At 41.1% G+C, this 24,080-nt stretch overlaps 1 protein-coding gene across 1 annotated transcript in view; it reads right to left on the reverse strand.

The window, feature by feature from the left end:
- Positions 1–13,663, reverse strand: part of ZNF326 (zinc finger protein 326) — a 29,453-nt gene extending 15,790 nt beyond the window's left edge. The window contains 5 exon segments of the mRNA XM_068406918.1: positions 1,335–1,533; positions 4,266–4,671; positions 6,747–6,873; positions 12,914–12,988; positions 13,473–13,663. Of these exon segments, the coding sequence (XP_068263019.1) occupies positions 1,335–1,533; positions 4,266–4,671; positions 6,747–6,873; positions 12,914–12,988; positions 13,473–13,488 (823 nt within the window). The 5' untranslated portion in view covers positions 13,489–13,663.
- Between the last annotated feature and the right edge of the window lie 10,417 nt (positions 13,664–24,080).

Below are 24,080 nucleotides of genomic sequence, written 5' to 3' on the forward strand. Positions count from 1 at the left end.
AGTATATTGGTCCTTGGATTGTGGAAATCAGTGAGGGGGAACAGATAATAAACTAGAAGTGCTCTGTCTGAACATAGTTTAGAAAATGAGAACCTACAAAAGAATTGAAAGAAGAGCAGCTAAGAGGGAAACCTTCGAGATGCAAGTCTTTGATACACCTGGATGTGTACTTTACAGACCCATTTCATCACAAGAAAGCTGGCGAGTCCAGCGATTACGTTCCCCATACAGAAGGGGAACACGTTCTATACACCCAGTGCCTGAAATATTTACAGTACTCTAAGTTAAAGTTAAGGGAACAGTTTTGTAATACACAGTAGCGTAACTAGAATTACAAAATCAAAAATATAATTTTAATGTGGAAGTTTCTGTCAATCCTGTGCATTCACCTAGCAAGCATTGAGCTAAAGTAATTTTAAACATTTTTCAGGTGTGATTTGAAACCAAACTATATAAAAGACTGCAGATCCAAATCACTGAGGAAATTACAAACACAAAAAACTAAAATTTGACTGCTGTACATGCTGTTCATAATATTTAATACTCAAGTTTACATTCCCTCAAAGCAAGTAATTTTTCAAATCTCATTAGTGATTTCTTCCTCCAGCTTTGCCTGCAATATCAAAATTATTAGAGTTGTAGGACATCTTTAGGGAAGCTAAACAAACACCAGTAATACTTTGCAATTTATATTTCCAGTTTATCTATCATATTTCCAGTTCTTCTCTTCATTACATATTTCATTTACAAGAAGCAGCAATCTCTCTGCCTTTCATAAATTATTCTGTAACAATTTTCAGTGTTTTCTCAGTTTGCCTCCCTTTCCCTCTCCTCTTCACCCACACCGTATACCTTCATTTTAGCTGCACTGCAGTTGATGCACTGTTTTTTATATCCATCAAAGTATTTGGACAGCAGGGCCCAGGCTCGTGCAAGTGCACATTTTAAGGTTTGGGCAGCAGTGCCAAGGTCATGCAAGGGCACATTTTAATATTTGGCAGGCACTGTCACTTAAGGCAACCTGAGAGCTGAAATTATATTCAGTGGTGAAAATTTGCCTCCAGGAAGTATCATTATAAAGTCTGAATGAAATAGTCTTCAGCAGCACATATTTAAACACATCAAAACATTCCACTTCATTCAGCAAATTATCTTTGCAGTAGAAGAGTTAGAAGAGTAAATTCATAAAATCTGCTGAGTACTTCAAGGGTAGAAAATGAAGAATTACAAAACACCACATATATCCCTCTTTCTGAATATTAAAACTAATCATTCCTGATGAATAAAAAAAAATTAGTAATTTTAACTTAAGAATTTTGGCACTTGTTACTTACTAGGTGATTTTTTCTGACTCAGCTTCAAAATAGGTTTTGTCATTTTGGGTTTCTTCATAAATGTCCCACCAGGTTTGTTATATGGCTGTGGTATCATTTTTCTTTTTAATCCTCTTGCAGCAACTGCTGCAGGACTGGGTTTGTTATGATAGTCAACAACAATTCCAGGTCTGTGCATTCCTCCAAAGTCTCCCATATGCTGAAAATTGGTGAAATCAAGAGAAAGGTATTAGTATATGAAATCAACAGAAATAAAACAATTACCTGGTACAATAAAACTTTGAACTAAGTAAAACTGTGTTCTAGAGCAAAATGTAGGGGAAATTTAAGCTCCCAGTTTGATGTTGTGTTGTGCAATGGTTTTGTGGGCATTTGTCCAGTAGAATGAATACATATGTATAAACTGTGTTTCTGCTTATTCAGAACCATTGTCCAGACAATGAACATGTCTATCAGAATTCATATGTCAGCCTAACATCTTGGTTCCTCTCTTCAGATTCTCTAGATGATGAATGACTTCTCCCTCTGCGAAAAAAAAAGAGCTAGCCAATCCAGTCTGACACTTTAGTCAGCAGTAATTTATTTTTTTTTTAAAAAAAAAAAAAAAGCTTTTTTATGCCAAATGATTAGCAGGATTAGCACTGATTTGAAAACTGAGTAAAGAAGGTTGTCCAGTGTGCAACAGCTATTACCTGAACAAAGCTCATTCTTTCCTTTACTTATCTTTCCACTGAATGCAATAAATTCAGAATTTAAAAGTTGGGCCTGGAGGGAGCGATACAAAAACATGGCAGCAATAGGAATGAAAATTCAGTTGAAAGACTAAACCTTTCTATTACTTCTAAAATTCTGTACAGTCATTTGTGAAGACTTGTTTATGAAAGTTACCTCTCTGCAGGCATGGAATAAATGAGTAATCTGAAGAGGGAGAATTTAGGTAGCTGCAAGATTTTCAAAAGCGCTAACATACTTCTTAATATTAACTCGATTATTTGTTTAATAAAGGGCAGAAGAGAGCCCACTGACTGGATGGGTGACTTGGATAAGCAGAAATATTTGTATTGCCATGAGAAGAGAATTATTATTACAATATCAAAGTTAAAAGAACATAAAAATAACTTCAACCTACTGCGTGAAAAGTATGACTCTCTTTAAGCAAATTTTACATGACAGACAGAATGTACCAAAACAGGCACTTTTCCTAATCAGAAGTCCATGCACAAAATCTCCATGTTAATTTATTTAGTTGAGATAGTTACAGAACTTCCTAGCACGTACATTTACACTGTACACATACAAATTTGACATGAAGTATGCACTTGGATAAATTCAAGTACTTTTCTTATTTTAAACAGACAGTCTATCTATTAAAGGTGCAATGCATTTTATATACGGTAAGTAGTTTAGCCTTTACATTCTCCTTTATTACATACAAGACTGAAAAGATAAATTCCAAAAGCAAAACAAAAAAAGAAATAAGGCTACTTGGTTGTAACTCTGCACAAAACTTTCAGATCTAAATGAGTTCTGCAAGGATGGCATCCAAGCTTAAGAACCTAACACTTTCAGCTTCACAATCAGAGAAACAAAGATTAGAATCTCTTTCTCATACCATGCTACACGCTAGCTAGCAGCCATGGCCAAATCTGAGCTAAAATTTGAGTATGGCAACTATAGTACTCAAGAATGCTGCAAAGTAGACTTTCTGGAACAAAACCACCACGCAATCAGGCATTTAAAAGACCCAGTAAAAAATAATCCTCCTCTACACTTCAAGCTATAAACAAGTTGTATGGTTTAATATTAAAGAATTGCTTCCCAAACAAATATGGCACACTTAAGAATTTTAAAAGATAAGTTACACCTAGAGGCATAGGCAGAAAAGTGTTCACTGAACTCTTTGTGCTTAAAAAAACCAATCAGAATTGGGACTATAAAACCAAGATAAAGGCACGCCATCAACTTAAAGTTAGTACTTCTGTCAGGATTGGTTTTTATTCTCTTACGCTGTATTTTTTTTTTCCCCTAGCTCATTTAACATCAAGCATTAATTCTCCAAACTACAATCCACAATTTTGTGTACAGTTAATCTTGTAGTTTCTTGGACATACAAGTTTTACATCCTACACTGGAAAGGAATCCACTGAAAAGGAGTCATAGAATCATAACGTAAGTCTTCAAAACAAAATGAATACAAACAACAGGACTAGGCACACTATCTGGAAATTAATCTCAATTCTGTGAAAGGACCTGATTTCAAGTTGATGATGTCCCTTTAACGATGCGTTAATTTTGAAAAAAAAAAAAAATCACTGTAACTGCTAATCACCCACCTTTGCCATTTCCTCCCCATCACCCTTCCAATACACAAGTCAGAGTAAGAATTAGGTTTAAAAGACGACTTGATGTTTGACAAAGCATGTGTTCAACATATTAAAGAATTAGTTAAACTTTTACCTTTACAGGAAACAAAAACTACTCTAGCATTCACAACCTGGCTTTTATTTTTGCTTATACATTGCACCTTTAACCTACTCAAAACTTCAAAAGACTTTGAATTAAGCTTTTACAAGATATTCAAGAATTTCCCCACCAGCAGCAAAGATGCTAGTGTTTACAAGGAAAAATGCAAGTCCTTTTAACCCCTTTTAGACCAAACCTATTACTTTTATCTTCACCTTTCAACCAAAAGGAGAGATTTAACAAACCTTATCAACTAGTCTTCTATTACTTATTACTTTCAACAGAAAGAGGGACTGGGTTCTACTTGAAGACAGCTTCAAAGGGGTAAACAACATTGTCAACCACGATAGTTTGCTTGGACAAAAAAACCCACACTATACTGAACAGTGCATTCATTTTAAAGCAGTGGTCTTGAAAGGGTTTAAAACAGTGTCTAGTGAAAAGAATCTGAAAAGATTCTGTACTTACTCCTCGGCCTCGGCCTCTGCCTGTTGATGGTCCTCCAAAAGCATCATAGTTTCTGCTTCCAAATCCACTTTCAGGATAAGCAGGCGTTCCTCTCCCCCGAGAGCCTACAGGTGCAGGCTTCATATGGGGTGAAGAAAAACTGCTGTAGGAAGAGTAACTCTCTCTTCCTCTGTCCTCCATAAACCCAGGCCTCAATTTTGAACGGGAGTAAGGTGCTTCCCAGCTAGACCCGCCCTGGTTTCTACCTCCGAAAGAGTCAAGGCTATTCCGGTAGGAGTTGTCAAATCGACCACCATAACTACCTCCGAAGCGGCTTTGTTCGGGTTCATTATAACCATAGCCAGATCTGTACAGATCTCGCCCACCCAGAGAAGACCCGGAGTCGTAAGACTCATAAGGTCCAAACCTGGAAAAGTTGCACAGTGAGGAGAAAAAAAAGTAAGCTTACTAATATTATACATTTCAAAAGACAAGTTATCAGTTGACATTTATCAACTAAAATCAATGTATTACTATACTGGTCCGTACAGTTGTGTTATTGTTTAATCTTGATTAGGGCTGGGCAAATCACGCTATGACCAGATAGAAAGCTATCTGAGCCATTTTTGCTACAAACAATTCTAAAGTTCAGTATGCCTGAACTTTGTTTACTTAAAATTTTCAGCAACGTTTATTTACTAAAACATTATTAGAGCCCAGCCCTAGTCTCACGAAAATAATCACCTGCAAACATTCATAGGCTAGTCAAACTCTCCTTTCTTCAAAATCATGCCCTCATATTCTAACAGTTAAACAGCAGTTAAAAGGTGGCTTAGTTCTGAACTGAGGAAAAAAAAAACCAACTTTTGTTTTAGTGGTACAGTTGTGAGTCTTAAACACCCCACAGTTCTAATTTTAAAGGAAAAATACACGTTCTCTTCCACTCATATTTGTAGTTTTGGGAAAGTTTCTTCCCTGTAAAATTCAGTCTCCCAATCAAAGAGTTCATGATCTTCAGTGTACCCATCTTTCACTTGCAGACCATTAAGTCTAGCAACTCACGATTTTGAAAATCTACCCAACGCATGCACAGTGGACACGAAAACAGTCCTTGGAATTTCAGAGTAGAGTGACAAGGAGCTGAAATCTTTAGTTATGTACCAAGAGTTTGCTGTGCCAGGATGGGGGCGGGGGCGGTGTCAGGCTAGAAATCATCAATATTTGTAACCTCTTGCAAGGGAAACACATTAGTGTCCCTGCAGGGTTATAATAGGGTGATTCAGCAGGAGTTGGGAACGACAACCCCCTGACTGATAAAATAAACTAGGAGAGACTCAAATTACTAACTGTATCTATACTAAACTGAATGCCTTCATTTTAAAATACGTTAGTGTCAGCAGACCCAAAGCTACACAGAAAATCACACGATCTACAGACTAGCCCATGCAGAGTATTAACGTTACATGGCAAGAGACATTTTGATGTTCAAGTAGTCATTCAACCTCAATCATATGCAGATTACTATATGGTAGGTACAGCTCGTTCCTGAATCTCTGCTCAGACTTTTAAGTCAATCTTAACATTCATCATTAAACAAATTATACTTAACTAAAACATTTAACAGAACCGTGCAGCAAAACATGACACTTCTCCAGCCTCCCTACTTAGTACTGTCCTTGCCCAGTGGCTCCACAGTGACTACAGACAAGAATCATACAGTAGTCTGGCTACAGCCAGACAAGAATTCAAGGGCGCACAGAAGAAAAACATCAGATTATCTAAGTTTTCTTCACATTTTGCTTCCTCCAAGATAGAATCACTACTCTGAAAATATGCTTCTTTGAATAAGATATTAAGACCTAAACCAAATCAGCTGCTCCCTACTGTTTTTATCTGAAAAAGCAACAGTAATAGTATCCTAGCATTAAAAACACAACTTTAAGACTACTGCATCAGAATTTTTATTTTGAGACCAATCCATCTTACAAAGCAGCCCAGAACATGCACACAGTTTTGAGTGTAATCAGTACCTGCCAATTAAATAATCTGGACATGACTTTCAGATTCAATACCAAGAACATTTGAGCACTGCACATTCAAAACAAAGAACACATACCCTAAATGTTCCTTGAAAACGGAATGTTGATAGATTCAGTCTAAGGCACTAAACCAGTTAGGTCTAGTCTGCTATGTCAGAAATGGTATGTCAGGCCAATCAGCTACAAATTGCTAGCCATTACTGAAAAATAAAACTTTTTCCATTTTCATTCAAAGACGCATTGTTTCACTGTCAAACTCTTCCATAAAAATGCTGATTGTTACAAAAATCTAACTCCTACGGTTCAGTATTTGCCAGTATTTATCAAACATGAAGACTCAGAACAAAAGTGTTCATACAAAATCGTAACAACATGCCTCAGGAACACTTAAGTTAAAAGACAGAATGATTTAAACTTAAATTGGATTTGATCAATTCTTGGGACAACTGAAGGATTATTTTACCTGTTACCACCACCACCACCTCCTCCGCCTCCACCTCCATGACTCTCCATCCCATAGGATTGGTTAAGGTAAGAGTCCATGGATCGTGGGCCACCATAGCCTCCATGCCCATAATCACGGTCCATGTCTAAAAAAAGAGCAGAAAAATGTTTATAAAGAAAGCAAGCAAGAAGTCTTATTAAGTAATCTAGTTCAAATTCTTAAGTAAAAAGTTTACTCTCTGCCACAGCGCTTACAAGCAAAATACAAAACTGCCAGTTGCAAATCAGTTTCGACACTGCTTAGGGAAGTCGTGTGCCTTTGTCATTATCTAAGCACTTCTTAACTGAAATCCAGTTCATTTTTTTCCCAGTAGTGGATAACTCGGGATTATTGTTCCATCAGCTGGAACTTGGACACAAGTTAAGAGAATTAAATGGAGAAGACCAACGTAGAATACATCAGAAGTTAGTGGAGAATTAATCAGTTCCCTCCCTTCAATAATACACACAGCTCACAGGCATCTGCTTTCTCTATCCAATGCCACAAGAAACCTTAACTCACATTGACACAGACCTTGGGTCAAGGTTACGAGCTGTCATGCTGCAGTGCAGACTCTGCATACAGGCTACAGTCAAACAAAAGAATTTTCTCCAATCTAGCACAAACAAAAATCCACCCAAATCAGCACCAAGGTGCAGTTCACTAACTGCACTAAGATGCTGGTATGTCATAGCTGAACTGATGTCACTTCATGACATCTTTATATCTTGCAATGAAGTTTGACAAAAGAACCAACTTCTTCCTCAACATTGGAAGTCCTATGTGAAAGTTCTGGTTAAATAACCACTCATAAATTCAAAGCACTAAAACAGTGTCAAAGATCTGCATAACAAGTATGATCCACTGCCTTCCTGTAACGTACACAATCTGCACTTCACTCGCATTCTAGTGACCAAAACTGCTTCCCGGTACCAATCAACACTAACTTTTCTTTTGGGTTATACAAAGAAAGCCTGGCAAGTCAAGCCTCACAGAAAAGGTAACATAGAAAAGGAAAACACAGTGAACACAGGAAAGATAAAAATAAAACCACACAAAGACTTGTCCACTCTGACAATAACGAGTATTTCATACATTTCAAAATCTCCAAATGTAAACCATTGACTTTTCCAGAACAGGACAATAAACTCACCTGAAGTCATAAGAAATTTTCTTTAAAGGAACACAGTAATTCTATGTGCATATCATTTCATGACAGTAACTGTAGTGATGAAAATAAGTATATATACTCTTTCCTGTTTGTACCTGCTTCTTGCTGGCACCAGGCAGCCACTGTAATTTACTTTCTTACATCTGTCTACAACAAGAATTCTGCAAACGGTACTGAGCTGACTGTAAAAGTGATACACAGATGTTCTTAGCATGCCTGAATAGAGACTCCAACAAATTAAGATCTGCTGATTTTTTCTTTTAAAGATCATATGTACTTTCTAAAAAATTTCAGAGGATACTTCTGAAACAAAAAAAACTTTGAACACAGAAGTCACACTGCACCTTTCAATATTCTGAACGTAGAATAAAGATTCTACAGTCAAGCAGAAAAAAAGCTTTTCAAAATACTAATCATGTAGCACCACACATCATCAACTTAAACTGCAAAAAGTTACTCTTCAAAGAAATGTTTGAGCCTTCTAATAGAAGCATGTAATATTCCTCTCTGATGTGACTGAATGATCTACCACCTAATCTAGTGGAACACCCTCAAGACTGCCTACATAAAGATGCAGGCCAGTAAAAAGAGTAAGGCAATCCATAAAATAATTCCAGTTTCACAGAAATTAAGGTTAGATGATCCCATGGTCAATCTCAGATCCAAGGCTGTTTTTTTTTTAAATACAATATATCCAATCAAAAGACAATGAAATTCTGAAAACTGAAATATCTGACCTGAAAGCACCCAATAATTTACCTTAGTTTCACCTGCTCCCTATTATCTACATAACCTAATTACTTTTGTGCAATCTCAGGGTAAGAGTTGAAGAGGTGAATCAAATCATTCAACAAGAACACAACATACTGCCAAGATACCTGCCACTGCAATCCAATTCTATTACAGTGTAGTAAGTAGTGACCAGTGTTGTCCATAGGCCAGAAGTTCACTAGTGGAAAAAACACAAAAACATTCACACGCAAAAGTACTCTTCCAAATAATTGTTTGAAGCATAGTTTTGAAATAAATTTTCAGTCTAAAATTTTTAGCATGAAAGCAAATACTAAAATATGTTTTACAATCACAGGATAACTTCTGACATCCACTTCTGCTTAATGATCTCCTTACTCATCCAAGGTTCAGGTTATTTAACATTAGCAGTCTTGCTGTAGAACTATGCCAGTCCCTAAACCCTCAAACCACAGCCTTCAGGACATAACCACCTCCTCCCTAACAATGAACAACTTATTCATCCTTTCCAGATTCACTGCGCTGCATTTACCTACGTTATAATACACTCTCGTTTGAAAAGATTTAACAGTGGATAAAAAAGGTACAAAGAAGTGAAGAGCGATGATCACTTGCATGATTTTCTACTACAAGAAACTGGAGGTAGCAAAAGAAACTTAAAAATAACAAACTAAAAAATTAATTGGATCCTTTTTCACAGAACAGATACTTCAGTCCTGGAACTGCTCTGTGACAAGGGGTTACTAAAAATTTACATGGATTTAAGAAAGAAATTGGATAAATCCACTGACAAATTCAAAGGATATCGAACACAAAGACTATGTCTCTGGTTCAACAAGTCCCCAAGCTGCAAACCAGTGAAGGCATATAAAGATACCGAAGGAGTACTTGTACTGTTCCTTCCACATCTCCAAACAGACGGTGACATATAGGATGTTGGTGAGGTGGGACAGACACATCTTTGACCTGACCTAATGAAGATGATCTTATGATCTCCTTCTGAGTATTTTATTAACTGTTGCAGATTGCTGAGCAGTTAACCTATCATTTCAACCACTGGCCTGCTGGTTCAGCCATTTTGTCAGCTGTAAACTTGACCAAAGATTTATAGATTTTACACTTCATGCCCAGAGCCTGACAAAGATACTGCATTCAACTCAAGAGGTGCAGTATTACTTTAGGCATTAAGCTTTTCTTTACTCTGAAAGTCTGTTCTCCAGATAAGCTTTATCCTAAAAAGGTGGAAAACATAGAAGAAGCCAGTAAATATTCACTTATGTGAATCAAAATGAAAGGATTTCAATTTTCGAATGTAGTACCTGAATAATAATCACTCACAGGGCTTCAATTATTACAACCTCAAGGTAAAGAGCTTATTAGTTGACAAAACCTCACAACCACAGACATCAAAATCCATTCACACTGGCCTCTCTCACACTTTTGATTCTTCTTCTACTAACTAAAGCAAGATGGATGGACACAGAGCATTAACAAAGCTGTACCCTCACAGAACAATTTCGTCTGCCTGTAGCCTGCTCCCTGTTCACTGTTATGTTGGCTCTGGCTGTCACCACCGGTGGAGATAAGCAGAAGTTGCCTGTCTGTGCAAACTACTCAGACTAAATCTGAAATTGAAGAAAAAAAGAAGTGGTTCACATTTGCTCCTAAAGTTTAAAAATGAAAGAGTAATCTCAGCACTGATGAAGGCACTGACAAAGTAAATGAAACAAGGAGTTTGTTGAAGGAATAAATCAGGTTTTGGTATCTCCAGCCTCTTGCATAAATACAACGTGGATGAAAGCTGTTGAACTAAAGTACAGAAATAGAATTGCAAAGAATGCTCTCACTTTTCATTTCTAGGTCATACTTAAAGTCTACTGGGGTAGAGGAGAGGGGAAAAGAGTTATGTCAAAGGGGGAAAAAAACATATTACCTCTAAAATAAAAAAGAATGGGACACTAAAAGAGAAGTTCAATTTACAAATTAAAATGTTAGTGTATGCATTCCTTCAGATTAAAAAAAAAAAAAAAGCTGTATCTGACAGAGAAAAATCAAATTTTCCTTAGGAAGATAACCAGGAAGTTAAACATGTACTAGAGAAGACTAAGAATCCCTTGGTACGAAGTACTCCATGTAAATGAACAAGCTTAAGATCAGAGAAGACTAAAATCATATTTACAGCACAAAGAAACAAAATCATTTTCCATAGAGTTCTCAATGTGGAGCATATGAAAAAGCTAGGAAGATGAGAGAAATGAGAAAGATCTTACAGTAATAAGTAAGAAATAAAAAAAATAAACTTCAGTAAAATAAAAATAACCTTTAAACAATTAAAAAAAACAGGCTTGAAATAAGCTATTATTTCCCTATATCTTAAATTCATAATCCACAATAACGACAACAAGCTTAAGGATCCATTGTACAATAGTAAGCAACATTTTTTCCAGGCACATTACATTTTTCATAACACCATGCCTGCTTTAAGATCACAACCGTGTCCTTAGATACAGAAGTTTTAACCCATCATTGAGTCCCATGCAAAACAAGGAACCAATCCAACAACACAGATGAATTTTAGGAATAGAAGCAAAAGCCATTTCCCCTTCCAGATTAAAAGGACAATAGTTACACTAATTAAAATGTTAACATGAATAGTTAATAATATTTCTGTTAATAATTTCTGTTAACAGAATTTATTCTACAGGCCATGTTATGTCTGTCTTAAACTAAGCCATCAGCAAGGGACAATGGCAGAATTACAGCAGCTGTCAGACATCCAATGAAAAGTGCTTCACACTGGCTAAAAGTTTCCAACAGGAAGAACCTTGCCAAGAACTCAAATGAAAACTGGGCAAAGATGAGAATTCTCAACATCCATCCTCTATTGCCATCTACTGGACCCCTACAAAATAGCCTTGAGCCCACTGTACAGAATCGGGGTAAGACAAAGCTTTATTCCCATCTTGCTAATGTACATAGAATGCATAAACATTAATGTTAAATGTTTCAAGCTGCATATATCATAATTAAACTTGTTTAATAATTTGAATAATAGTAAGCATAATTATCACAATGAAAACTATTATTACAGAGTGACATAAAAGTAGCAATCCAATTGTACAACATATATTTGATTGGTTACTTCCCATAGGATGACCCTGGATTCGCTTTAATACTACTGTGATCAGATCTCACAAAAGCAGGTCCTGGTTAATGGCTACAGTGAACGTTCCAATAAGATACTTAAACTGCTACTTAAGAAGAACCTTTACTACTAAAAATCTAAAGGACACTTAATTAGGAATCAAAACAGAAGATTAAAAACCTGGGCCATAGCTTTAATTTATTTATTTTACTATGAAAAAAAATAAATGCAAAATAATATCATTGGCAAAAAAGCTAACACTCAAGGAATGTATCATAAAAACGATCATACTGCAATCAAAGATGCATCTGCAATACAACGTGTTATTTCTATATAACAGCCAGCAAGATCATCAAGAGATCCAACAGCAAACACTTATTTGATGACAACTGTAAATGAAGCTTGGGTACAGTTTATGGTAAAGTTTTTATATTAACATCCTTTTAGTACCTGCTTGCATGCTGGCAAGAGATGTCAAATCATTCCTTGAGTCGTACTAAACTCATAACCTTTATCATTTTAAAAAAATATATGCATTCCTTTTTGTTGTATATATGTGATATTTTTGATAGTGTAAAAACAAGAGCTAGCTTTTGCTGTATCACATTTACTTTATATGCATTTATATTCCTTCCCAAACTCTTAAACTTTTTTTAAAAAACAAAACAAAACCAACAAAAATAAAAATCAACCAGTTCCAGGTTCTGTTTTTTCCATGTCTGTATAAAAGGGGGAAACATCATCTTTCTTTTTGATAGAAGTAGTAAGAATCAAATACGGCAGTCCAGAAAAAAACAAAATAGTGATTTATGCAAAAAGCATCATCACATGAAAAGTTTGTATTCCCCCCCATCCCCACTCCTCGATCTCACAATTTTGATTTGGAACGTGCAGGAGTTCATGTTGACATGCCCAAGATGAAAATCAAGTCTCACTCCCAGACAGTTATAACTCCTCCAGAAACATGTGCAGTCAAACCACGTTATGCACTTTTAACAACACGTTTGTTTTTTGTTTTTGTCAACACTGACTGTTCAGCCCCAATGCTTTTTACAGGTTAGACGTATTTATAACTCATACCTGAGACTGACCCACTGGGCATGTTCACACCACAATGCATGGGGGTATCTGGGAATCTCCAATCTCTGTCTTCAGCTGGAGAGGATGGGTCAGTGAGAATGACTTAGTGCTTAGCAAGAGCTGGAGGGGAGAGACAGGGAGCCGCAACAAGAGGCGGCTCTCTCTCCTGTCGGATCTCCGGTCTCCTGACACGACCCCCTCACGGAGCTCGCCCCGAGCTCCCCCCGTTTCTGACCCCGCCACCCCCGCCCGCCGCCTCCCGCTCGCCCCCCTCTCGCCCCGCACCCCAGGGCGCCTCGCCCCGCGGAGGGCCGGCCCCGCCCGCGCCCCCGGCCCGTCCACACCGCCCCCCGGGAGGACCCTCCTCCCGCGCAGCCCTCCCGCCGCCGGCCGCAGCGCCCCCGACCCGGAGGGGCGGCGAGGAGGAGAACGAGGAGGTGTATAAGGGGGGCTCCGTCCTGCGCGGAACAAAGCGGCCGCTGCCATTTTGAGACGCGGCCGGGCCCCGCAGCGGTGGCGGCGGCCCAGCCCTGCCCTTGCTCTGGGGGTGCGCCCTCACCTTCCCCGTAGTCCATGGCGGCGGCGGCGGCGGGCCCTGCTCCCCGGACGGCTGACGGCCGCGGCAGCCCGGCAGCCGCTCCGGCTTCCCTCAATGGCGCCTTCCACCACAACGAGGCGAGGCGGGACCTGCGCGCGGCACCGCGGGTACGGCGCGCGGCGATTGGCCTGCGCGCCGCGTCATGTGAGCGGGCCGACCTGCAGGGAGAAGGTGCCCGGGGCTGGCGGCGCCGCCGCGTGAGCGCTGGCGCAGGGTGCCCGGATGGGCGGGGTCACGAGGGAGGCTGCGCGGCGGCCATATTGAGCCCTGGCAGCCGCCATTTTGTGTTCTGGCGTTGGGCTCCGTCATGCTTGAAGCAGTTCCAGGATTCCCAGTGGCGCAACTTCCGCACCTTTAACGTGCCCCACACACCCCCCTTTGGGCCCTGGTTAAGTGGCCACTACAGAAAACATTCCCCTCCGTGCACAAGTACCAAAATCTGCCCTCATGCAGAACTAGAACTAGTGCCTGGCGGGAGGGAGCCCGAGGTGGCTTCCCTGCAGCCCCGAGCGTGAGGAGCCCTGTCCCATGGCCCCACCAGCTCCCAACGGGGGCTGCAGCTGTGTTATGCAAACCAAATGGTTTTGAAAAAAAAACTGCTTATTTGAGCAACGCCACCCCTGTAATGCCCCCTTCGATGAACCTAACATGTATTAACACTGGTTTATCTGTCAATCCCAAGACAAAATATTTCAGCATCTATAACAGGCCGCATTGAGACACTGAAACAGGCTAACAGTAAACACAGACTTCCATTTTAAGTTAGTTGTAAGAAAGATACCGGTGTGCTCTTCTATGCAGCCAAAGATTTGAGGAAGAAACAGACTTTGTCCCAGACACATCATTGTGCAAAAAAACCCCAAAGTCCTGTGTGAAGATCACACGCGGAGAAGTAGTTAATTTCTTATAGTTTCTTAATGTTTTACAAAAGGAAGGAAGGAAGAAAGGAAGGAGGGAGGGAAGGAAGGAAGGAAGGAAGGAAGGAAGGAAGGAAGGAAGGAAGGAAGGAAGGAAGGAAGGAAGGAAGGAAGGAAAGGCATGTGAGGGAGCAGGAGATGAGCAGATCTGGTACAGAAAACCTGGGAATATGTCTCTGAGGACAAACTGTGGGTGAACTTTCAGGTTTTAAGGGCGGGGAAAGCCACTGTCTCCTGGGGTTTGATTTTGTCGAGGAAACAGGGCTTCTTTCGGTCTTGGGTGGCTGACAGGATGGCATCAAAAACTTCCAGTTTCTCCCCATCTGAAAAGTAGTAAAAGCCCCGTTGCAGGAAGGGAAGATTTGACTCACCCAGGTCCAGACACAAGTTTTGTATTAAACTGAACCTAAGCCTGGCAGAGCAGTCGGACAGTTTCCCTCCCCGAGCTCTGGATGGCAGCAGATGCGAACGTACCTGAAGCGCAGTCCCTGGCTGCAGCCATTTACACATGCCCCCTTGTGCAGACCAGACAAGTTTCTCGCACTGAACATGAGATTTATACAATAGGCATTTTCTTGTGCGTTCAGGGCTGTATGCCTCATGTTTGCAACATAGCAGCCTCTTTTCTGCAGCCTTTTTTTCACTGCTAGGTGCAGCGCTGCTCAGCCCGAACTGCAGTCTTGTGCTTGTGGACAGGAGGAAGGAGCAGCATCACGCTGCCCTGCAGATGGGAGCAGCCCAGCACGGGGGCTGTACAGTCGGCGGGCTCCTGCTCGAAGGCACCTGCCGTGAGTGTCATGGGACAGCTGCCTCAGCAAGCCTGCCCAGGGCCTGCCCACCACATCACTACAACCTGGCATAGATGTTGTCTCTTCTCAAGAAAAAACATATTTGAAGATTTTTCCCGTGCAAGAAAATGCACGGGCACAGCTCTGTGCATTTTGCTGTATGCAAAATAAAAAATGTGAGGAATTAAAAAATAGCATATATGTACAGAGAATCCAAAGGCTATCTTAGGCAACAACTCAATACAAATGTGATGGGAATAAACTGATTTTCCCAGGCGGCCTGAAACATGCAGCAGTCAAAACTGTAAAGTATCATCTCTGCTTGAGGAATTCAATGCATGCTGCAGGATGAGCTGCTGAGGAATGCACTAAGTGGATTCTCACCCCTTGCCAATGCATCTGTCTGGGACAAATGAGATGGCTAATGAAAATGTTATTGAATAAGCAGCTCTGAAGGGAGGAAATCATGCAGAATAGATAATTTATGATCACTGTAAGAATGTCTGGCTAATGGTTATTCAAATAAACACAAAGATCCAGAAAACCTGATTCATCTGAATCAGCTGCCCCTAAGACTATCAAAAGTGAATGTTTAGCTGTTGCCCTGGTGCAAAACTTCTGAATCAGCTACTTTTAAGACTATAAAAGGTGAACGATTTAGCTGTTTCCCTGGTGCAAAACCCACTTGAGGGATTCAACAAATTAAACTCTCTGGTAGGCTATGCAACCTAAAAGGACTATTGCATAAAGGAGAACAGGACTTATAATGAGACGTCTGAGAGGGAAACACTAGAATTGAACAGGAGAAGATTGTTAAGATGATATGGGATTATTATGAGATGTTTGCGGAAAAGGCCAAAGACAAGGAAGTGGGGTACAAAGGTAGATGAGGGAAGAACAAAAAAGATTGAGGTGGATTGGAGAAGGGGAATCAAAAGGACCGTTTGCATGTAATCAGGCTGCTGGTCAATATGTTTGTGTGGCTGAGCCCTATGACTGATTGCCACTGTCTGTCCTGTCTTCTTTTTAAATTCTGTTTTTAACTATTTTCCAGGTGATTGTGTTCTCTGTTCTGTATCTGTGCATGTGATCTGCTCCTGAACTCCAAGCCAGACTAGTTGGTGAGTCGAATGAGCAGCCTGGGAGGCAGGTACCAGGAGACCCTTGAAGGGGGTTTTCCCTGAGCACTCGTCCTTAGAACCAGGATCAAGCTATGCATGCTGCCTGCGTGAGTGGTGTGGGTGTCTGTAAAGACCCTTACTGAGAATAGGCAGAAGCAGGACCAAGGCACCTAACACTCCCCATTTGTAGGATAAAGGACTTGATGCCAAAAAGGCATCTTTTTTGTGAGTCTCTCCACTATTCTCCTAAAGCACATACATTCTGTGACTAATCCATCAGCATATTTACTTGTTAGAGCATACTAGACTACCAAGCGTCACAGGGTTAAGCGTCTATATTTTGTCAAATAAAAAATCTGACTTCAGAAGGTTGGAAGCAGCCCCTGAAGAGATCAATGATCATTGGAATCAGCAGAAGGATTCATACAAACTTCAGGAAGCTCTGAATTTGGCCCATGCACATCATGGCAAGGTTACTTATAATTTGTACGCAACCCCCCAGTGTTATTATGAGAATTACTGCTACCCTGTGTGTCATTTCATCATCTGAGGAAGTTATTGACAACAGAGGTGGTTGTTATGGGGACAGCAGTCTGTCAAAGAAAAGAGGGTACGTGACAGAGACAACATCTGATTATGAAAAAATTGTTCTCATACGAACAAGCACTTCAGGCACCAGACAGAAGAGGAGGTGCTTCCACATGCAGCCCGGCAAACACACAGATGTATTTGGGCATTTAAAGTTATTTTCCCAGAACCAGAAGCTCAGGGAGAAGAAACTGGATCTGGGGAGCAGACCAATGCTACAGCAGGTATAACATACAATTTTTTTGATTCAATACAACCAGGTCAGCAAAAGCGTATTATTTTAGACTTAATTACGATCAATGGGCTACTGTTGGTTTCAGGCTTTTTAAAACAAAGACTCCTTCTTTCCTCCCTGCAGGACTCCAGAAAGGAAAAAATCTAAGCTAAGCAAAGCAAAACAAAATGGAGACATAAGAAGAGAAAGGGAACAGACCAGTATTGTACGTTCATTCTCGATGATCCAAAACATGAATGTTTCAGTTCAGTGTAGAATCTCCCTGTACAATCCTGTTCTGCTGCTTCACTAAGTTTCTTTTCTTGTTTTTTTTTTTTGTAAATTCTTCAGAGCAGTACAGGGATAAGAGAACAATCAGTGATTTCTCCAAGCACACCCAGCAGTACGGTTATTGTGAAATACAGCTCCTCTGTACTTCGGTATTGTAACTACCCACACCCTCTCCTCCTCTTTCCAAGTGCTCTGTTTTCTTCTACCCTTCCATGTAAAGCATTGTCTAAAACCTGAAGAAATTCTGTAAAACGACTATCAATTGCTGATAACAGTGGTTAGCAACTAGTTACTGGCAATTGTGGAGGCCTAATGCTAACAAATCCTCTGTGTTTCATTGCAGTGGAGTTGATCTAAATCTCATCAACAATAAGGGGGGGGTATTTCTTCTGGCCTTTGCTGAAAGCTCTCTGCCTCTTAACTCTGTTTAGAGCAGATGTGATTGACATAATGTTTAAATCTCCAGGAGCATCTCTCTCTAACAGCGCATCTCTCCAGTGCCGTTGAAAAAGCATTCACATCAGTGAATATATATACATATATTTTTAAAAATTTTTAACATACATCTCCCCTGACACTTGACATTTTCAGGAGGTGGCTTTCTTTGCAGTTTAGGATGATGGTGAGTGGGGCAGGAACATGAAAATTGCACTGATTTTTCTAGAACATGAAATCTAATTCCCTTTGTTTCTTCGTAGATATTAACATAGAAGCAGATCCTTCCATCTGAGCCTCACAGAAGAACCATGGTAACCATGCAGAGCCATACTGATTTCAGTGGGCTCTTATGTCTGTCATTACAGCATAAATCAGAGCCATAATATGGTATTTCCAAAGCTGAAATATTATGGCCTCTGTATGTATATATAGTACAACACAAGCATAAAAAATGCCCCAAAATTCAGCAGAAGAAACATCCCAATGCAGAAAAATAGTAGTCATGTTATCCTTTCCTACAGGGGAAAAAAACCCACTTAGAATATAGATTAAAACTCAACCAAACTTAACAAACTTCATATAGCTCCTTTAGAGGAAAGACTAGAAGCTTTCAAATGTGCTGTAGCACAGACCTGCTGGAGCTTGCATGCTGCTACGGCAGCACTGGAGCCCCATCAGCATCCCACAAACAGCACCGGGCACTTGCCAGAAAGAGTATTTGCTATAACTTTTGGGTCACAGTGAACACAGAAGTGAGGGTAACAGAACACATTTCAGGCTTCGATTTGTTTTTGGCATGATTTCCAACTGCTGGTTGTTTGGGAATAGAGAAGGGGATATCAGCTTCATTATCACACATCCCTAGAGGAAAAAGGATTTTTGCAGAGCAACTTATTAGTAATTGGCAAATTATCAGTGAAGTGACTTACTTTTCTTGCATGCAAATACTTATGAGCAATTATGCTTATTGCTTTTTTAGATTTACAACTTACTTTTACTTTATAGTCCTTGGAGGCGAGCTCTAGTTATTAACTAATCTTGCAGGAAAGTGCTGCTGGAGGCGCACAGGACTCTGGCTGGGCTGTTTGCCCTATAGCCTCCACACTGGGCGAGTCGGAGCTGTGTAGGTGCGCTAAGCAAAGACAGAACTGGATTTGTCATTGCTCATTGCCCTTTCACTGTCAGTCACCCCACCAATGTCCTGGAGCACTTCTTTCAGTTGCCTGTTACGTGCCCGTTTCCTCCTGTGTTAGAGATGTCTGTGCCATACCCCTTCCTAACCTTCCCTGTCCTTCAAAAAAAAAAGCCAAATGACATATGTCTAACACAAACATACATATTCATTGCCAATATTTTTCAGCCCTTGTGTATAGGTACTTACGTATCAGAAAGGGCACAAACCCAGTTCTCTCACAAGAAACTTTGCATTTGAGTCGATTTTATGCACATGCCCTCTCTCCTGCATACAGAATAGCTGAAATAGCCATGTGCATTCGCATCAAGGGCTTATTCACACTGTTCTCCCATATAGTTTGGCCAGTGCATATACATTTGAAACACTTTTTAGATAGAAGCAGCATGTATAAGAAACTGTGAGGTTCCAAGATAAAAAACCATGAAGATAAATAACACTTGCAGCACACAGCAGCAGCCAGGCAACTTATCTCAGAGTATAAAGGCATGCTTATATACATTCCCCTTTAAAATAAGAGTCACCATTAACTAGGATACTGTTACTGTGACTGAGGACAATGCCGAACATGAGAGACGTGAAGAAGCATGTCATCTTCTAGGGAAAAAATAAATAACTGGGTGATTTTTTTTCATACAGCTCCGGTGGCTGAGGTCTTTTAAGGCCAAAGATCTTGGTCTCTAGTCCACCTGGTGACTATGGTTTGTATGGAGAAATCCGTGGGCTTGCTACAGAAAGAAAAAGAGAAGCCTGAAGAGGAGAGCCCCACATAGGAAGGGACTCACTCCAGGCAATCCCCCATGAAGGGGGCTCTTCAGAAACAGAAAACTCATCCCTGCCATAAGAGCAGAAGAAAATGCACAGCAGGCTGCTCTGTCCACTCTGATATCTGGCCTTCTCTCTCTGTACAGTTAGTGGGACTTGGTAGCATATTTGTTACTGCTTTAGTAGGGAAATGGGTAGAAGGGGTCATGTCTCCTTTTCTTCCATGCTGTAGTAAGCTTAGAAGAGTTTAGGATGTCGGCTTCCTACAGGAACTGTTCACAAAGGTAGGAGGCTGCCCGTGCTCCTGTGCCTCTGTCCTCAAAGCTGCCATGAACTCACACAGAGTTTAAAAATAAGAAAAAAAGAGGTGGGGGCAGGGAGAAGGTTAAGGGTATATTTATTTGCACTTGCATGCCACTTTCCGAGCCTTTGCTCTTGGGCTTTGAACTTTTCAGTGTGACTCTGAGGAACATTTTTTCTCATTTTTAATTTATTGTTTTTACTGTTATTTAAAACTCAGGTTTCCATGCTCTCGAGTCAGACTGCAGAGGTGTACAGCAAACACTAACTGTTACAAGATTTGTGATAGAATCACCAGAATGTCAACATACGGGTTGACATAACATTTCAGATATTTTTTCCTGCATTTCCAAAGTAGTTCATACCAGGAACAATTTCCACGTGGCCCAATACATCCTGCCATGAGAGTGCTCAGCATTTTTTTACTTGAGTTGTGTTACATTGGTGAGTATTACTGAAGAAGCTGGTCTGCAGAAGGTATTTTCCCCTAGTGCAGGAAGGGAAAACTGCCATCTGATTTTGCTAGATTTATGATATAGTGTGTACGCCATGGCACACAGTCAAACTTTTATGTAACAATTTATTTCCAGGTTACTGACATTTTATAGGGGAATCACTGCATTGTTTCATGAAAACAAGGAACATACACAGAATCCTTTAAACTGTATAAGAGAAGAAAATAGCTACAGCCTCTTTCTCACACTGCATGCGTGCTACTTCCCATGCACTTCAAGGATGACAGAAATTTCAGCAAACACTTTAGCATTCAAGGTTCATAAAACTTGCTGTTTCTGGATCAGGCTTGTGCGTGTAGTGTGTTTAGTACAATCTGAAAATTTAATGCTGAAAAAAAATGCTTCTCTGTGCTTTCCCTTTGTTGTGCTTTGAATTAATCTGCACTGAGGAGCCTCACATCCAATCATTCTGGTTTCTGTGAAACATCTGACGATTGCACACTCTGTTATCTCAATAATTGTGCTGTTAAACCTGCTTTGGAGCCTTGGTCTGCAGACAGGGGGTAGGTTTATTCACTGCAGAGGGTGGGTGCTGTGCCACCCCCCCGCCACCCTCCTGCACGTGTCAGCAGCCAGGGCAGCAGCTCCCAGGCTATCAGGGAGAGGAGCGGCTTGGCACTGACCAAGGTCTCGCATCCCCCCAGCTCTGCCCTGGGAAGCTTCACTCCAAGGTCTGAAAAATTACTTCTGCCCTGGTAACTCTGCCTGCTCTGCTCTGCAAGCATAGCTCTGCCTTGTCTCTTCCAGAAGACAGCTGCTTCTGCTGAGCCCAAAGCAGCTTGTCCAGAAAATGATAGAAAGCATCTGCTCAAAATCAGCTTTTGCTTCCTCCTCCTCCTCATCCTTCTCTTCCATTGCACTTGTTACTCTGGGTCTCAAGTCCTGGCACGAATGCAGAAATGCTCTCTGCAGCCTGAGCATGCTCATCAGTGTGAGGATCGCAGTGTCTGTCAACATTTTCTCCACGATACTTGAGAGCACTTTGAAACCAGTGCTGTCTGCCTCTCAAAAATCCCAGTGAAACATGGATTTCACTCAGCTCTGTGCTCCATGGTCATATACCTCCTGGGCATGTGGTTCCAGCCAGCCTCATCATCTGTGGTCCCAATGCAGGAGCACTTTAAGCACAGCTAACCTCATCTAACCTCAATTATAGATCTTAATACAAATGGACAACATGGGTTTTCTGCACAGGTGCACACGCCCCCTCCCTTTTTGAGGGCTTTTAAAAATCTCGTTCCTTCATCCAGTTTATGTGCAGCCACACAAATAGCTGAATCAGCTCTCCTGAAAGGACCTTCTGAGGAAGGGCAGAAGGGAGCATCGGGGGTGAGACAGGGGCTTGGAAGGCAGTTTTTCTCAGCTATTTTTGCAACCAAGGGACATGTAACCTCAAGTCCCTCCAGGTTAATGGATTCACCCCCTTCACTGCTGAGAATCCCCTGTACAAAGCTCAGAAGTATCTTAGGGAGGTATGGCAGGGAGCCATGAATATTTGTATTTTTTCTTTCTAAGTCGAGTATGTTAAGCATTCCAGGACAGAAGGGTCAAATAAGGATTCAAACGAAATGAAACGCATGCATTCCCCCTTCCTGCCGACATTTACCACCCAGCCCAGTCACCTCCAGCCATGGGCACTGGTGAACTGGCTTTGTTATGGGCTCTGACCCAAATCTTTCCCGTGGCTGAGATACATCTCTCTTCCTTTCTCTCTCTCCTTTCCCAGTTATAGCTCCAGCAACCACAGGTGAGCTAGTGGAGAGTTACGAGTGAGAGGGATGTGTGCTTATGTATTTTTTCCATGAGAGGCAAAGTCAAATGCAAACATAGAGGTCTAGCATAATGTTAGGCCCAGATAGCCAGGGCCAGATTCAGAGCACCAGGATTAGTCCTCCACGAAGCAACCAGTCTGCGCTGCCTCCTGCCACATTCCTGCACGCAGAATACCAGGGTTTGGGAATGGATAGACCATGCGTAAAGCCTGAAACTGGCCCCAAGCGCTCTGGTTGCCCAGCTCACACCCACGTACAAAGGCGAGCTTGAGCTCTGTGTGTTTCAGAGCCCACGTGTGAGATGGCTGCCCTGGGAACTGATGTGGGCTAGACTGGCTATAGCTTTCTTCTTTTATTATGTATATGGAGTTTTACCTGCGTTGTGATTGTTCAGTGGAATTCAGATGCGGAGCCAAAAATTGCTCCACAACCACCTCAGAAAAGAGTGATTCATCAGATGGCGTTTGCAAGGGGCCACCCCAGTGCCTGTCCCCTGGAAAAACCCTGGCTACGCCAGCAACCCTCTCTGGTGGCAGTGCTTGCAGGTGGGGTTCCCACTCAGGTGGGGCATTCCTGCCAGACTCTCCTACACTTATATTGTCTTTTCAGTGTATGACTGCAAACAATTTTAATTTACTCATCTAGAAGAGGTTTTCAGTACTACAGGAAAAAAAAAAAGGTTTCCATGTTATTTCTGGAAGCTTATACCATTTTTTTCCACTTTCTTCTTTCCTCTGGGCAATGCCTCCCCTTTACATAATTCCATTAAGATGTATAAACTCTCCAAGATATATACCAGGGGAAGAAGAGTGAAAGCAGGAATCACAGAAAAAAAAAAAAAAAAAAATCACCAAAATACCACTTTCTGTCCAAGTTATACAAAAAAATCGCAAAATTCCTTGACACCAGAAGCATGGGGGATCAGAGCCACCTACTAGCAAGTGAAGGTGGGGTTCCTGTGTGCACAGTCAGGGCCATGCCAGCAACATTAGGGAATGTATTTTTACAGACACTTGAAGTAGAATGTCTCGGCAGCCCTTGCTGACATTCATGCCATTGCTAGTCAGATCAGCCAAATTAAAGGCAGCACTGCAACATCACCCTGTGCTGTGATCATACACTCCCTTGGCATATACATGTACCTCAGGTGAAAAGGTCAGAGATCCCTACATACTTATCTAAAACACAGAAACCAGACTGCTGTTAAATGTGGAACAGGGTCACCTAGGACGTCAGCTCTAGGATGTGGGATTTTGAATCAGAGCTTCACGTCTTCTCAGATTAAGTTCACCTGAGGACCTAAGTAAGGATAGGGAAAAGAAAATTAAAGTTGTTTATGAAGTCCTATAGCCCTGTCAGGCCCGATCGCTTCAGCAAATTAAAGAAACTTGTAAACTGACCACAACAGCCAAGGTAATGTCCCACCTGTCCAGAATCCATCCAGCCTAGCGAGGGCTGTGCCAGAGCAACTGCCTCTCCACAGACCTTCACCATTTCCCTCCTCAAAGAAGACATGAAGCTGTCTGTTTAAAGCCACTTCCCAGATGCTCTAAGTCACAAGAAAAGCAAAGCTATATATCAGTAACCATGGATATGGCTTTGTCAGTTCTAGCTCTGGGATTAAATCGATACTCTCACCATCGAACTGCTGCATGGGAAATGAAAATG

This window comes from Nyctibius grandis, chromosome 8, assembly GCF_013368605.1.
Source record: "Nyctibius grandis isolate bNycGra1 chromosome 8, bNycGra1.pri, whole genome shotgun sequence".
NCBI lineage: Eukaryota > Metazoa > Chordata > Aves > Nyctibiiformes > Nyctibiidae > Nyctibius > Nyctibius grandis.